The sequence below is a fragment of the Protopterus annectens genome, chromosome 7.part0 (assembly GCF_019279795.1).
Source record: "Protopterus annectens isolate FY-2018-M chromosome 7.part0, PAN1.0, whole genome shotgun sequence".
Lineage (NCBI taxonomy): Eukaryota > Metazoa > Chordata > Ceratodontiformes > Protopteridae > Protopterus > Protopterus annectens.
In genome coordinates, this window is record NC_056739.1 from 482,462,485 (window position 1) to 482,478,223 (window position 15,739).

The window sequence follows — 15,739 nt, forward strand, 5'->3', positions numbered from 1 at the left end:
GGTCTTACTCTGTGTTTAGGTCTTATTTAGAAATATGGTGGGTGAAGAACTGTTTCCTTAGACATTCAGTATTACATTTGGGATTTCTCTTCCATCTTGGCAGTCATTTTGCTGGCGTGAAATCTGTTCTCCTTTCATTAGCCATGCTGTATTGACAGCTGTTGGGCAAAAACATAAATTACTGCAACCCGGGCCTATGGTTGAAGGAAGACGAATTAAAACATGAGTGGAAGGATAGGAATATGTATATAGTTATTGTAATTCACTCAGTTTAGCACTTAATCCCAAAAAAGATGTTTTCAGAACTGAGCACATTGGTCAAAACATTTAAATCAAAAGTCCACTACACCTTTTGCTGTTTACTGCTATTAAGTCCTATACTAAGATATCCTTTTTGGATGTTGTAGTGAAGAGGGAGCCTGGTAGTAATAGACTTATTACAAGCCTTTGTAGGAAGGACTGCTACAAACAGAGTTTTGTCCCATCATAGTAGTATGCATCCTAACCACGTGTTTGAGAATGTGGTGAAGGGACAGATGTTAAGGGTCTCAAGGCTACATGTTAAAGATCAGGACTTTGAGTAATTTATTGTGACTGAAGGAAGATTTTGAGGATAGGGAGCATAGGGGACTGAGATAACTAAGGGATATGGATGGTGCCCACCAGCTTAGGAAGGGGTATTGGGAGACTCTTTTATGACCCCCACCCATGATCAGTATAGGAAAGTTAGAAGGGATAACATCATCAGAGTCCCTATGACTTTTTGTAATGATATAAATAAGGTCACTGATGTAATTAAAAAGAATTGGCATATTTTAACTTCTGATTCATCTGTTGAAGTATTAGTTGGCACATATAAGTTTTATTACAGAAACAGGGTGAATCTAAAGAGGTTGTTCTGTTGTCCGGGTAAGTTAGGCAATGGACAATGGGGAGAGGGTACCAAAAAATGTGGCAGTTGTAATTTCTGCCAGTATGTAAGAGAGGGTGATGAGTTTGCTTATCCACAGACAGGGAAGAAATGCTCCTTAAATTTAACTGTGAGCAATGCAGCTCATTCTATTTTGGGAAAACAAACAGTGTCATGAATGTATTGGGGGCCATATGTATTGTACAAGCAAAGGTAATACTGTTAATGCCTTAGCTAAACATGTCCAGATGAAAGGTAATGAACAGAGGTTTTCTTTTATTGTGTTAAGACGTTTTATATGAGAATGTTAGGTTACACAACATTGAAAATGAAACAGAGATGTGAAGCAAGATGGATAGCCAAATTACATTTTCATATGGGGCTAGGCTTAAATGAATTTGTACCTTTGAAACCTGTTTTAAAAGCCAGGAGGAGAGGGAAAAATGTTTACCTTCTTTTGCTGAGTTCAATTATAGTGAGTTCAGCTTTAACTAATTGTTTTATTAGTTTTAACTTGTGATTGGTCTGTGTATTATGAGATTGTTATAAATGTTTAGTAAAGATGTTTTATTAGGGGCTGAAGAAGCCATGATTCCATAGTGAAAGCGCTTACCAGTTTGTATACGCATTAAACTGGGATTTATTTTACCTGCTGTTTGCTGCTTACTTTACCTTTGGATATTTTTGAACTGTGACTACTGCATTTCCACACTTGTTTGTCACAACACTTTACGTTTTAAAGGTATACTCCATTAAAATTTACACTACCTTTGTCTCACTAGAGATGAGTAAAATTACAAAAAAATAAACTGTACTTAAAGAATCTCTCTCTAAAACTTTTTTTAGAATTACTTTTAAAAAATGTAATGTTGAAACATCTTCTGCTTGAGTTTAAAACCCTTAATAGTTTTCCATTTAATCTTGGTGTGTGACCAGCATCCATCTTAATTTATTTCAGCTCTTTAATTTCAAATTGATTGTCCATCCTTCAGCATGATCAAAGGACATTGTCGTTCATAAAAAGGAAATTTCCTGGAATCAATGCGGAGGGTAGAATTTATAGTCTACCCATTTTCTTCATAATATTCATGTCAAGTATTCACTCCTTTATACTACCATCTTAACTGTGCATTGTATACTCCATTCTTTTCTGAAATATCTATGTATCCATAAAAACCTTTACAGTTTTTCTTTCTTTTTGATATTTCACTATATGTATCCATAAAAACCTTTACAGTTTTTCTTTCATTTTGATATTTCACTATATGTGACTGTGAAGGATCTCACACAATTGCATGCTTTTTTTTTTCTGCTTCATAAGTAGTGTTATTTTATACCTTTGTTGCACATGGGGGGGGGGGGGTGCTATATAGATTACTAACTTTTGATTATTTTTTTTGAGGATGAAAGAGCTAAACTTGATTGAATTTAAACTACCATAAAGATGGTTCTGCCACCTTCAGTACATTGCTGTCTAATCAGTGTTTCAAAAGCATGGTCTGTTGCTTGTTGGGTTTCTACAGTAAGTGTTTGTATATGCTTTTCTTTCATTGCTGGGGTAATCATTGTTCTAAAAGTAGGGCTTTTTCCAGTTGGGATTATGCTGTGTGTGTTTAAAAAAAAAAAAAAAAACTAGAGCAAAGTGTACTTGCAGTCTCTGTTCGTGTCTGGTCCCAGGCAAGCACTGTGGAAGTTTAGGACTCTTCTTCTCCCTCACCCTTAGTCAGAAACATAGCATAATATTGGCTTTGGACCTCTGTGAATAAGTCCCAAAAGAACATGAACTCTGTTATTCCCATTTGTTTCTCGCTGTTGATATTTTATAATTTTTCTAAAAGTAACTGTTTCTATTTCCTTTTTCTGCAGAGCGATATATGGTCTTTGGGAATTACAGCTATTGAAATGGCAGAGGGAGCCCCACGTAAGTTTTTATACTTTGTTTATATATTGCTTTCTGAGGCGTTTCATTTAAACTTGCTGTCCAACTTTCTCACCTCAGGCTTTGCTTTCTTAGGTTGTTTTCTTGCGCAGTGGGAAAAAATAGACTAGTGTAGGAACTTCTGGAATAGTGCTGACAGTGTAGGAAGCAAGAACCAGTGTGCTGGGCTACAAGTCCATTCCTCAGAATTATTGAAATCCAGTCACACGTACATGTCTAAAAGGGTTGCACAGTGGAAAAAATACATGCAAAATGGGGAAAAATGCAGAAGTGTAACCCTTAGCACTACAAGGGGTAAAGGCAATGTGCAAGCCATCAGGAAAATAAATCCACTATGGATGAAGCAGGGGAAGAGACTTATAAAAACAGTGGGGAAAAGATGCAGAGTTCATCCCTAAGTCATTGCTTTAAGCTATATGGGATGTCCTGCCAAGGATGGGTCTCAGCTGGCCAGCTTCCAAAGCTTTTGAGCACCTTCCATGCACCCTATCCACTCTTTTCCGCAAGGGCAGCAGGATAAACTCTGTAGCTGTGGCACCAATATGGGAACCTTCTTGTAGCCAAGAGTGCTCTTCTGTGTTGGCTTTAGGAGGTTAACAGTTTGTTAGTGCTTCTAAAAGTATGTGCAAAAAAATGCCTCTTACAGAACTGTGTTTTTCAAAATCAATATTTTTGAAGTAAGTTATTTTTTGTCAAAAAGATATTTTGAACCACTATGGAGTTTTTTAGCGGTTGTCAGTCAAGTTTTGCCTCAGTTTTAAATTGTTGACTTATTTCCTTGAGGTGAACCCCTTGTAATTTATATTTTGTAAGGAAAACTGCAACTTTCATTTTCATTGCTCAGAGCTTGGGCTTTGGTTTTGAGGGATGTCATTTGTAACTTTTACCTTTAAAAGTTTAAATTTCAGTCAGTCTTACCAACTCTGCTCTTAATGGCTAGGCTTGCAAAAGGTTATTGAAGGTATTGCATTTAAAAACTGTACAATACCCAAGTTGCAGTAAAGGTATGATATATTGTGGCTGATTGTACTGTGTTGCTAGCTTTTCTGGATGCCATCTTTGCAGCCAGCTTTTTAAGTGATAGAGCCCCGGATCCACAGATTGCTTTTTTACCCAACCAGCGTGTTCTGAATCATTTGGCGTTCAGTGTCTCTTATTCCAACACACTCCAAGATGTAATAATATATTATCCAAGATAATAACTATTTTTTACCTCCATGTAAAAATTCTAATATAGTACGTTTTGAATCTCTACTGAATACAATGTTAGAAAAGGAAATAGAGGGCTTTATGAATAAAAAGCATACTTATAATCTAACAAAATTGGAATGGGAAAAGTTGCAACAACTGAGTAAAAACTGTAATATAGTCTTTAAACAAGCAGACAAAGGGGGAAAATTAGTTATATTAAATTCTCATGATTATTATAGTATGTGTATGCAACATCTAGATAACAACAATGTATATTGTAAAACTAACATTAATCAGCTATGTCAAGCAGAAAAGGATTTTGAAAAATTATTACAGAAAGGTGTGAGATTACACTATCTAAGTCAAATGGATATAAATAGAAAAATAAATGTAAAGAACAGAAAAATTGCAAAATTCTTTTGCTTACCTAAAATTCATAAAGATCTGAACCGACCACCTGGTCGGCCTATTGTGTCAGCTGGATATTTTACTTATAATCTTTGCATCATGTTACATGAAATATTGATAAAGAAAGTTCTGTTGTTACCTTCTTATATACAAGATTCATATGATTTTCTAAGGAAAATAAAAGATATATATTGGGGTGAAAATATGTATTTTATTACGGTGGATGTAGAGAGTCTCTACACTAATATTTCCCATATTTTGGGCTTGGAAGCTATAAAATGCTTTTGAATGATAGTCCTAAAACATATTATGTCCTGGAACTGGTGGAATTCTGCTTGAAAAATAATTTTTTGAATTTAATGGCACTGTTTATAGACAAGTTACAGGTACTGCTATGGGGCAGCGTTTGCACCAGCCTATGCTAACCTGTTTATGGGGCTATTTGAAAATGAACATCTTTATAGGTTGCCTTTCTTTCAAAATAATGTTCTAAGGTATTTTAGATTTATTGATGACCTAATTTTCATTTGTCATGGGGATTGGGAGACATCAGATAATTTCATTGATGAATTAAATAATAACAGATTTGGTATAAAATTTAGTGACATACAAAAGGGAAATCAGGTTAATTTCTTGGATATTTCGCTTAGGGGCAATAATGGCTTTCCCATATATACTAGTATTCATAGAAAATTTGATGAAATAAGCTGGAAAATGTGGGGAGATAGTTGCCATCCCCCCCATACGTTGTCAGCCATCCCCTATGGGGAATTTTTGAGAATAAAAAGACTCAATTCTGATATTAATATGGCTTTTAGGGAGGCCTATAAAGTGGCTGAGATATTTAAAAATAGAGGGTATAACCCAGATGATGTAGAAAATAGCTTGCATAGAGCCTTTAAACAGAGTAAGGGCACTACTAGACAAAATAACTATCAAAGGAGCAATAAATATGGGACTGAACAGGAGAGAATGTTTTTTGTTACAAAGTACACTAACTTCTCTATGATTGGTAATAAAATCATTATGGAATATTGGAATTTTATTAAAAAGATATAACATCACTGAAAAATATAAAATTAATGACATCATATAGAAAGGGGAAAAATATACAGGACTTTCTGATACACAGCATTTATAAAAGCCTTGCACTAATGAATTAAATGTTGTGAAGAATTTGGGAACATTCCCTTGTGGAAAATGTGCTATATGTAAACATGTTGTAAATGAAGTGAATAAAATAAATGGCAAAATTTTTGTTACAAAAGGCAAATATACATGTATGAGCAAAGGTGTTGTGTATGTCATATTCTGTGATTGTAACAAATATTATATTGGAGAAACAAAAGAATGCTAGCAGATAGGATAAAAGAACATATTAGAGATGTTAAAAATAATAAAATTACTAGTCCTATTGCTGAACATTTTAACTCAGTGCACCATGGAAATATTGAGAATATAAAAGTGTCTGTTCTGGAACATGTTCCATTATATTATAATGATGTTGATAGGCAAAAAAATATGTTAAGACAAAAGGAATGCATTTTGATTATGAAATTTGGGACTTTGTATCCACATGGAATGAACAGAGAATGTAACTGGCAATGTCTTGTTTAAGACTATGACTTTAAATATATTTAAGCTATGTGATTTGATAGTTTAATTATGTAATTGATTGATTACTTGGTTTTTTGTATATATTGCAAGTGTTTTATGAGTTTTACTGTTTTACTCTGTAAAGGCTGTTGGCCGAGGCGCTAGAGAAGGAACTGTTCAACGAAATAAATTTTATTGGAAGGTAGAGCTGGGACTCACTGATAGTCTTTGTTGTTTATATATACACTCCAAGATGTACTTATGACATTACTGAAGCTGTTTCTTGAGCATTGGATATGGTATGTTGTTTACTACACTTGCATTGCTACTTTCTCAGAATATTTGAATCTTTCAAAACTGAGATCCTGTATTCTTCCTTGTATAAGGATTATTTAACCTCCCTCTGCTGAGGTTCCTTTAAAAAGGTGATGAAAAAGAAAAGGTTCTTTGGAAAAAATTCAGTCGGTCAGTAATCAAAATAAGCATTCTTGGCAAGGCAAATAAAATTTCAGTAAAACAATTCCAGGGAGTTTTAAAGTAGATTTTTTTTTTGCCTAGAGCTTGAATTGTCTGTGCAAGCAAACTGAATATATTCCTGCACATGTGTCTTGTCTTGCCCCACCCTGACAAATCATGTAATGCTTTCTGAAAATCTGTGGCTCCATATACCTTCAGACACTTCAGTATTGAGAATATTTTATTCATAGATAAAGTACTAGTCTAACTGCTCTTGCAAGCCATTTTAAGTTTAGACAGATGTTCTTCGTGTTTCGCTGTTGCAGTCATTACATTTGGGGTAATCTGCTGGCAGGTTGCCCTCAGTCGGCCTGAATTCCAAAGTCTTGGGTCCTGCGTTGGTTGCTGTCTTCTCTTCCATGACGTCAGGTCATCAGGGGTATAAAACATGCAGCCGACGCCATTTTCTTTAGTCTTTCTTGCAGCGCAGTGCCCGAAGCAGAAGCATTTCGCAAGTGCCGGTCGGCCGACTACTGAAATATTCGTGTTTGAGTTTCAGAACCAAAGTCTTCACTAAAGCTAAGTACCCAGTTGGGGAAACTTTTTTTTTGTTTTTTACCGATGTCAGAAAAAGTTAATAATTGTATTACTTGTGGAAAGCAAATACCTCATAAGGATTTCCATTTATACTGTATTCCTTGCCTAGGCCCTGATCACAACATGCCTGGATGTCTGTTTTGTGCTAGATTTAACTAACGCACTATTAAGCTTCTGTATATTTTTGTATCCGAGTATTTTGGAAGCAGATTTAACTACCCAGAAATGTCGGCGGATAGTAATCCGACAACTGGAGTACATAAAAAAACGCAAAGAAAAGGACAGAGAAAGGCAGTCGAGATTCAAAACTGATGACTAAGCTTCTAAGCCAGTCACCGGTTCGCCGGTACTTGGTGAGGTGCTTTCGCAGCCCCTGATACCCGCTACCTTCGAGTCGCAGGCCTCTACCGACACCCACGTGGAGTCCTGCATGCCGCAAGATATTCAGGGTATTGGACCGACGGATGTATCTCCCTCAGATGGGTCCGGAGCTGCTGAGCAGGCACCGGCTTGTGAGGGTGTATTCAGATCTCAACATTTGTATATCAAACAGATGACAGCTGCAAAACCAAAAACAAAAGCAACTTCTAAAACTAAAAAACTGATGCATGAGCCACATGCACAGGCCTCTATGCCTAAAAAACAGATGATCAAAATGTCTGAAGACCTTATTACCTTAATCAGGGGTACCCATCCCCCTCTAGATAAGAGGTCTAGGCAAGACACTTACTATGAATCTTCAGATCAGGTTTCTATTTCTTCTGATTCCTCTTCTGATCAGGAATTCTCTAACTCCCTATGAGGATTCTGATGCTGAGGAGTCTATTCCATCTGCATCTCCTCCTGAGGATTATTCATTTGGAGAAACATTGCATACTTTGAGGGAGCATTTTCACTGGGAGAGTCAAGACTTCTCGGAATCAAAAAAGAGGCTTGAGGATTTCCTCCTTCTCCCTCAGCACAGACCTTTAGCCATTCCACCTGTCCTAGACATTGTGGATGTGTTTTCGGAGTCAAGCTTGACTCCTTACCTCCGGCTCCCAGTAAGCCTGACCGATATTACAGGGTCCCTGACTCTCTCAAATTTTTATTCAGAAACCCTGCTGCTGATCCTGAAACTATTTCACTGGGTCCAAAGGGAGTTAAGGCCTCGACAGCAAAAAACCCTACCCCCTCTGACAGAGATTCAAGGGCACTGGACAGATGGGCAAAAAAGGTTTATACATCTGCAACCTTGGCAATCAGGGCCTTAAATTGTCAATTTCATATGCTAAAGTGCCAACATGTTATGGGATTGCTGAAACAGAAAATGATGTTGATTTCAGAATGTACAGAAAATAAAGAATTGCAGGAATTATTGCATGCAGCTGAACAAGTAGGAAAGCGTACTTTGCAATGTGGGTTTGATTCCTTAGAGGCCTCCTGCAGGGCCACAGTTACTGGATCTGTGATTAGGAGGCATGCCTGGTTAAAGGAACAAAATTTGCCTGATCATGTTAAAGCTAAACTGCTAGATGCACCTTTACAGCATGATTCTGTTTGGTATTAAGGCAGAAGAGGTTTTAAAGAAAATGGAAGACAAAGCTAAGTCTATGCAAACTGTTAGACTTTTTACAAGTGCAGACACCTAGATTAAGTAGACACTGGCCTACAAAAAAATTGGTCCTTTCCTGTGTCAGACAGAGCTCAAAAGGGCAAATCCAGACGCCCTAAGGGTTCCAGATACCAGGCGCAAGATTCATAAAGGTCAAAGCAATGGGGCGCTTCTACCTCCAAATCTGCAGGAGATAAACACAAACCTACAGAAAGCAATCCCAATGACTTCCCTCTGCCTATACCAAGCACTTATCTTTTGGCAGCACCCATAGGGGGAAAATTAGCACTTTTTGCTCAAAACTGGCAATTAATAACCCAGGACACGTGGGTACTAAACATCGTATCACAGGGATACAGATTCCATTTCCACACTCTGCCAATGGCAAATGGTTGGCCAGATCTGCCAAAAAATCAATGGGCAAGAGGCACAGAAACAGGTTACGTCCTTCATGGATATGTGGGCCATTCAGATAGTACCAGAACAGGAACAAGGACAAGGTTTTTACTCAAGACTGTTCTTGGTACCCAGAAAGGACAAGGCCTGGCAGCCAATACTGGATTTATAGATTTTGAACACATACCTGGACATTTCAAAATGCTAACTTTGCTGCAGCTTCTGCCCATGCTGGGCAAGAATGCTTGGCTGATGACATTAGACCTAAAAGAGGCATACCTGCATGTCCCAATAAGACAATCGTGCAGAAGATACCTCAGATTCAAGGCTGGCTTAATGCATTACCAATTCTGTGCACTGCCCTTTGGCTTATCTGCTGTGCCCAGGGTCTTTACAAAGTGCCTGGCACCAGTAATTGCGTTTTGCAGACAAAGAAGTATACAAATATATCCTTACTTAGACGACTGTCTCATTCAAGCAGAGAACAAGGACATTCTTCTTCTTCTTGTGAAAAGTCCCCTAACATGCCTAGGGGTACACAATAAATGAAAAGAAATCACAACTGGTACCCTCTCAAAAGATAACATTCCTGGGTGCAAGCTTGAATACAACTGCCCAGATGGCTTACCTCATGCCAGACAAGCAAAGGCAACTGACTACTTACTTCAAACTGATGGCAACAAAGACCCAGTTATCTGCAAGACAAATTCTGCAGGCTTTGGGCTTAATGGCATCCTGCATCCTACTAATTCCATATGCAAGACTGCATATGAGGAAACTTCAATGGTACCTGAAAAGTTTATGGAGTCAACATTCTCACAGTCTGGAAGCAATGACTCCTCTCATACCCTGCCTACAACAGGAGTTTCTATGGTGGGCAAAGGCATGTCACCAAAACTTGGGACGGCCCTTCACTCACCCCCCTGCCAGTCAAACCTTAACAGATGCATAGGATTATGCCTGTGGGGGCCCACATGGCAGGAAGATGCATTCAGGGCATATGGACCCCAAAACAGATGCATCTGCATATCAACCAGAAAGAGATGCTAGCTGTTCACAATGCCCTAACAGCCTTCAAGGACTTAATTCATCCAGGACAACTACTGATAGACGGACAACACCACAGTCATGTGGTATATAAACAAGCAAGGAGGCACACACTCATAGCCCCTTTGCAGATTAGCCATGGCACTGTGGGACAGCTTTGACCTACCAAATACATCTTCAAGCTCAATTCCTGCCAGGAAAACAAAATACACTGGCAGACGATTTAAGCAGAAACTTTATGGATCCTCACGAGTGGAAACTAAATCCACAAGTCTTCAGCATGATAACACAGAAATGGGGGAGCCCAGACATAGATCTGTTTGCCTCTCCTCAAAATTATCAATTGAAAAGATTCTGCACAAGGACTTATCACAGACAAGCATGGAAAGTGGACGCCCTATCCTTCAGTTGGAAAAACCTATCAGTTTACGCCTTTCCTCTTCTGCCTCTTCTCCCCAAGGTCCTCCTAAAAGTCAGACAAGAGAAACCAAAGATGATACTAATTGCCCCGGACTGGCCTGCCAGTATTGGTACCCAGTCCTAAGGAACTTTTCTCAATACCCAGCTTGGACCTTAGCTCAAAGACCTCAACTACTGTCCCAGCAAAACAATCAGCTCCTGCACAATCAACTACAGACACTGAACCTGGCAGCATTGCTGATCATGTAGTTATACAAACAACACCTCTCAGTAAAGCTGTGATGGATGTCATTTTGGAAGCCAGAAGGCCTAGTACTAGAAAATCTTATGCTGACAAATGGAAGAGATTCTGTGCTTTGAATCAAGCACAAGGAACTGATACAGCAGAACCAAATATTCCTCAGATATTACAATACTTAACTGAGATGCTTGACAAAGGCCTATCTTTCTCATCAATCAAAATCCATGCCTCTGCCATTTTGGCTCATTACAATACAGAGCCACCAATCTTTTCTCATCCTTTACTAAAGCAGTATCTTGGAGGAGCCAAAAATTTAAGGCCTCCTAGAAGATCACCATTACCTGCATGGGACCTCAATTATGTGTTGGAAAAGCTCACCCTGCCTCCATTTGAACCAGCTGCTACCGCTGATATAAAGTTCTTATCATGGAAAACAGCTCTGCTACTAGCAATTACTTCAGCAAGAAGAGTTTCAGAGCTACAGGCCCTCATGGCGGTAAAGCCTTTTATCATATTTTACCCAGACAGGGTGTCTCTGAGAACAAATCCTACTTTTATGCTTAAGGTGGTTTCCAGTATGGCTCTTAACCAAACTATTTATCTGCCAACTTTTTATCCAAATCTGCAGAACAAAGGGGAGAGAATTCTGCATTCCTTGGACGTACACAGACCGCTAAGATTCTACTTGAGCAGGACTAAAGCTCTAAGAAAAACTGAGCAATTACTAGTTACATATGCTGCAGGATCAGAAGGAAAGGCTATTTCAATGCAGACAATTTCAAAGTGGATAAGCCACTGCATCCGTTTCTGCTACTTACACCATGGTAAACCTGTGCCCAAGGGCATTAGGTCTCATTCCACCAGAGCTGCAGCTACTTCAGCAGCCTTTCTCAGAGGAGTACCAACCAAAGACATTCTAGAGACTGCTACTTGGAGTTCTGTTCACACCTTTGCAAAGCGTTATCATTTCCCTTTCTACTCTACGTCCAGGGCAGGCTTTGCCACAGCAGTGCTGCAGGGCCTTATGGCCGCACCTAATGCTGTTTAGCTCCAGCCTCCCAACCATAGCTTTGGGATTCTACCCAAATCTAATGACTGCAACAGTGAAACGCGAAGAACATAGTACAGTTGTGTACACTTACCATGAATGTAGATGTTCGAGTGTATTCACTGTTGCAGTCCATGTTACCCTCCCGCCATCCCCCTGTCATTCTGGAGTTTATCTTTCCTTCTCTATCTTCTAAAACCTATGTAGTGTATTTGCTTGTAGATGAAGGTAAAGTTTATATTGATGCATGTATGTATGTATGTATATAATTTTTTTTTTTTTTTTTTGCTACCTTTTTGGGGGCACCTGACATCGGGATCAAGAAAAACTAAAGAAAATGGCATCGGCTGCATGTTTTATACCCCTGGCGACCTGACGTCATGGAAGAGAAGACAGCAACCGACGCAGGACCCAGGACTTTGGAATTCAGGCTGACTGAGAGCAACCTGCCAGCAGATTACCCCAAATGTAATGACTGCAACAGTGAATACACTCGAACATCTACATTCATGGTAAGTGTACACAACTGTACTTTACTTTTCTCTTTAAAGGTGAGAATCAAATCCTGCACCTTGTCTGTGAGGTAAATGCCTTAACTATTATCCCAACCCCCAGTCCTTAAATTGCCATGGAAATGTTCAGGATTGAACAGAGGACCTTGTATATGCAAAGCATGCACTCTACCACTGAGCTACATCCACTCATTTAGTTGCTTAATAAGCTGTTCACTTGTGAGGATATTAAGAATCCTAGCCTTACATTCCCATGTTAACATATAGCCCTTTTATTTTGCAGTGCAAATATCTGCACTGCGGTGGTGGTGCTGCGGTAGCGTTGTCGCCTCAGTTGGACGTTGCCCATTCGATTCTGAGCGTCTTCTGTGTGTCAACATGCGTGAATGGGTGTTCCTTCATTGAAGGTTGTGCGTTAGGCCCGGCAAGCCAGCACGTAAAAATCTACTGCCAATCATTAGCGGACCGGCGTTCTGCTGTGGCGACCCCTAACCGGGAAAAGCCGAAAGACACACCAACATTTTGCAGTGCAAATATCTAAAATTGAGCATAACAGCAGGTATATGTTGGAGGTAATTACATGTTCCCCTATCCATGAGAGCTGCTTTTGCTAAATCAGGGGTGAATTTGCCTTTACCCATCCATTTGTTTAAATTGCATTTGACTAGAGTAGGAAAAGTACAGTAATTTATGTGGAGTACAAAACTGTTCCATAAAGAAGGTATTCTCAGTGATACATGCCTGTCCCTCAAGCATATTCTGTTAATTTTTGCAAGAGATTGAGGTCCTTTATTGGGTGTTTTAAGATATTGTTTGCAAATGTGTAGCAGGTGCAACAGAATAGGGTCTGTTATAGTTATATGCACTAGGCGGAGGTCACCCCTCAGTAACCTATTTGATACCCGGAAGAGGGACAAGACTTTAAGTTGGTTTGCATAATTTATGATTTGTCCTCTTGGTATTTTAGTGAAGTGTTGTGGTCATTTCTGTTATAACAACTATTTGGACTAGTACATATCAAAATGGGCATTGTATTCAATGGTCAGCTTAAGTTCCAATACAGTGGAACAGTTGCATCCCTAGCTTTGGACAGTTATACTTTTAGATATAAGCTGGGCAATGAAAAAGGACTTTTTTAAAGGACCGTTAATCAGCATTGGTTCACAGATGTCTTAACTGTAGGATCAATTTTCTGGGGGTATTATCAGTGTGATTATTACAAGGGGAGTTGTGCTTTCAGAAGGATGCAGTTATATATTTGTTAACATTTAGTTTGTCTTTGTTTGGGGCAGACCCTGTTGTAGTATCTTGGTGTCTTCTGGGGAGTTTAGAATGGTTTCAGGTTTGCATTTAATCTGTGAAGTTGGTTAGCCCTGAACCCTTAACAATAAGCTTTGGCCTTCGAGAAGTAAATGCCAAAGGGAAGTAGCCCAAGGCCTGAACCTTGGTACTGCACAGTGAAAGGTCTTTTGGAGGGAGGCAGAGCTGTCCAGTCTTGCTTTTTGTGTTGTGTTTTTGAACCGGTTTAACATGAACTCTTGTGTTTTTGCAGTCTAGGTGAGTTAATGTGCTACTCATAAGTATGGGAGATGTCTAATGGCTTTCTGTGGTACAGGTATGCAGTGTGCACTGATTTTTTTTCCCCTCATTCATTTTTTCAGTGTCTTTCAAAGATGTCTGTCATGCTAAGTGGGTAGGATCTGACCTTGACGAACCCGAACTGGGTGCATTGAGGTTTTATAGATTACCTTTATTCCTATTAATTAGGCCCATAATGATCCTTTTTATAACTCTGTGGATGAGGCTGATCAGGCTTATGGGTCTTGCATTACTTGAGTCCTTTGAAACTGCAGTTTTGTGCAATGGAATAATTACTGTCCATCTGGCACACAGCCTGTTTTGAAGGTAATTCTGCTGTAGGTTCTGTCTGGTCCTGTTTTAGGATAACCATTAGAGTACCTGGTATGTTGCACAGTCCTGGAGATGTAATGTTCTTGGTCTTAGTGCCTTGAAAACCTGTTCATGGGTGATTTGAAGTGGGGTTGTAGATTGAGTTGGAGGGGGTAAAATTTGAGCTGAATTTGTCCGCTAGTAGGTTTTGTCTTCTGGGCCCAAGTACTATAATTTACTATTAGCACCACACAGCCCTGGGCATTATTTCTAAAATTTCAAACACCATTAAAGATGTGTGGCTATTTTATGTCATATCTGATTTTGGTTGATTTGATCAGGATCTGGAGTTCCTTATTTTAGTAAGTGTTTTTGGTTTCTTGAGAGCTGGATTCATTTTTGTGTGGGCTGAGTGGTTTTATAGAGCTTGGTTATATTAAGGTTCCACCATAGGGATTCATTTTTTACTTTAGCTTTGTACTAGATCCCAAAGGGGACAGATGCATCTCTGCAATTATGTGCATAGTATTTGCAGTAAAAGATTTCACATAAGCATTGGGATCATTGAGGTAGAAAGAGCTTTAGAATGCAGTGAGGTCATCACTCAATTTTAGTAGATATGCTTACTCAGTCTATGAATGCTGATGTATTGGATGATGCTTCATGTTCCTTTCTTAAGTTGGTTATGACCAACTTGTGTTCTGATTTGAGCAGGGAGGAGATTACCGTAAGTGGCGTGTTGATGTGGTCTACGTTTGTAAAGACAGTCCAGGATTTTATCTCCCTTGGTTGAGGTATGGATTAAACATCCAGGAAGTTTTTATTTATGAAGTCCATATATCTCTATAGGCATATGTTTTTGTTGGCATGTCTCCCATTTGATAGAGGGGCAGTTGAAGTCTCTCCCATGAGAAGCATGTTTGGTGTAATATGGGGGCTCTATACTGGTTTGTAGGATATATGGGCTGATGGGAACACAGATGGGGTTCTCTAGTTAGCTGTGATGTGATAGTGGGCTTTGCTTTTATTAAGTTCAGTGTGCAGGAGTTCCAGGCTGCAGTCTTGTCTAAAGAATCTAGAGGGAAGATGTTTCTTTTAGATGGATACTTAAGCCTTAAGTGACTTCATCTAATGCCGTTGGTCTGTAGGACTTGTAGGTTTAGAAGTGCTTTCACTGGTCTTTAACCATGTCTGTCTGAAGTTGCATATAACTTTGCTTTTCAGGGTGTGGAGTTTAACACGCCTTGCCTTGAGCAGCAATACGTTAACATCCTGATTCTGTTTATTTTGGAAGTCTTGGATGACTGACATTGCCTGAAATGGCATTATGGGAGAGGATAATGGACAGTGTTTTAGCCAGTATATGAATGCTTTGTGTGGGAGAGGTGCAGGCCATCAAAATTGTTAGGGCTGTATTCCATCTATTCGCAGTCTGATGAATACTGCACCCCGTTTGAATGATACCAGAAGTTATCAGTTTTGTCAATTCTTTGT

General features: G+C 39.1%; 1 protein-coding gene across 1 annotated transcript in view; it reads left to right on the forward strand.

The window, feature by feature from the left end:
• MINK1 (misshapen like kinase 1) overlaps positions 1 to 15,739 on the forward strand; it is a 1,658,622-nt gene that overhangs the window by 459,553 nt on the left and 1,183,330 nt on the right. The window contains exon 8 of the mRNA XM_044077078.1: positions 2,777 to 2,831. Within this exon, the coding sequence (XP_043933013.1) occupies positions 2,777 to 2,831 (55 nt within the window). The remainder of the gene's footprint in view (positions 1 to 2,776; positions 2,832 to 15,739) is intronic.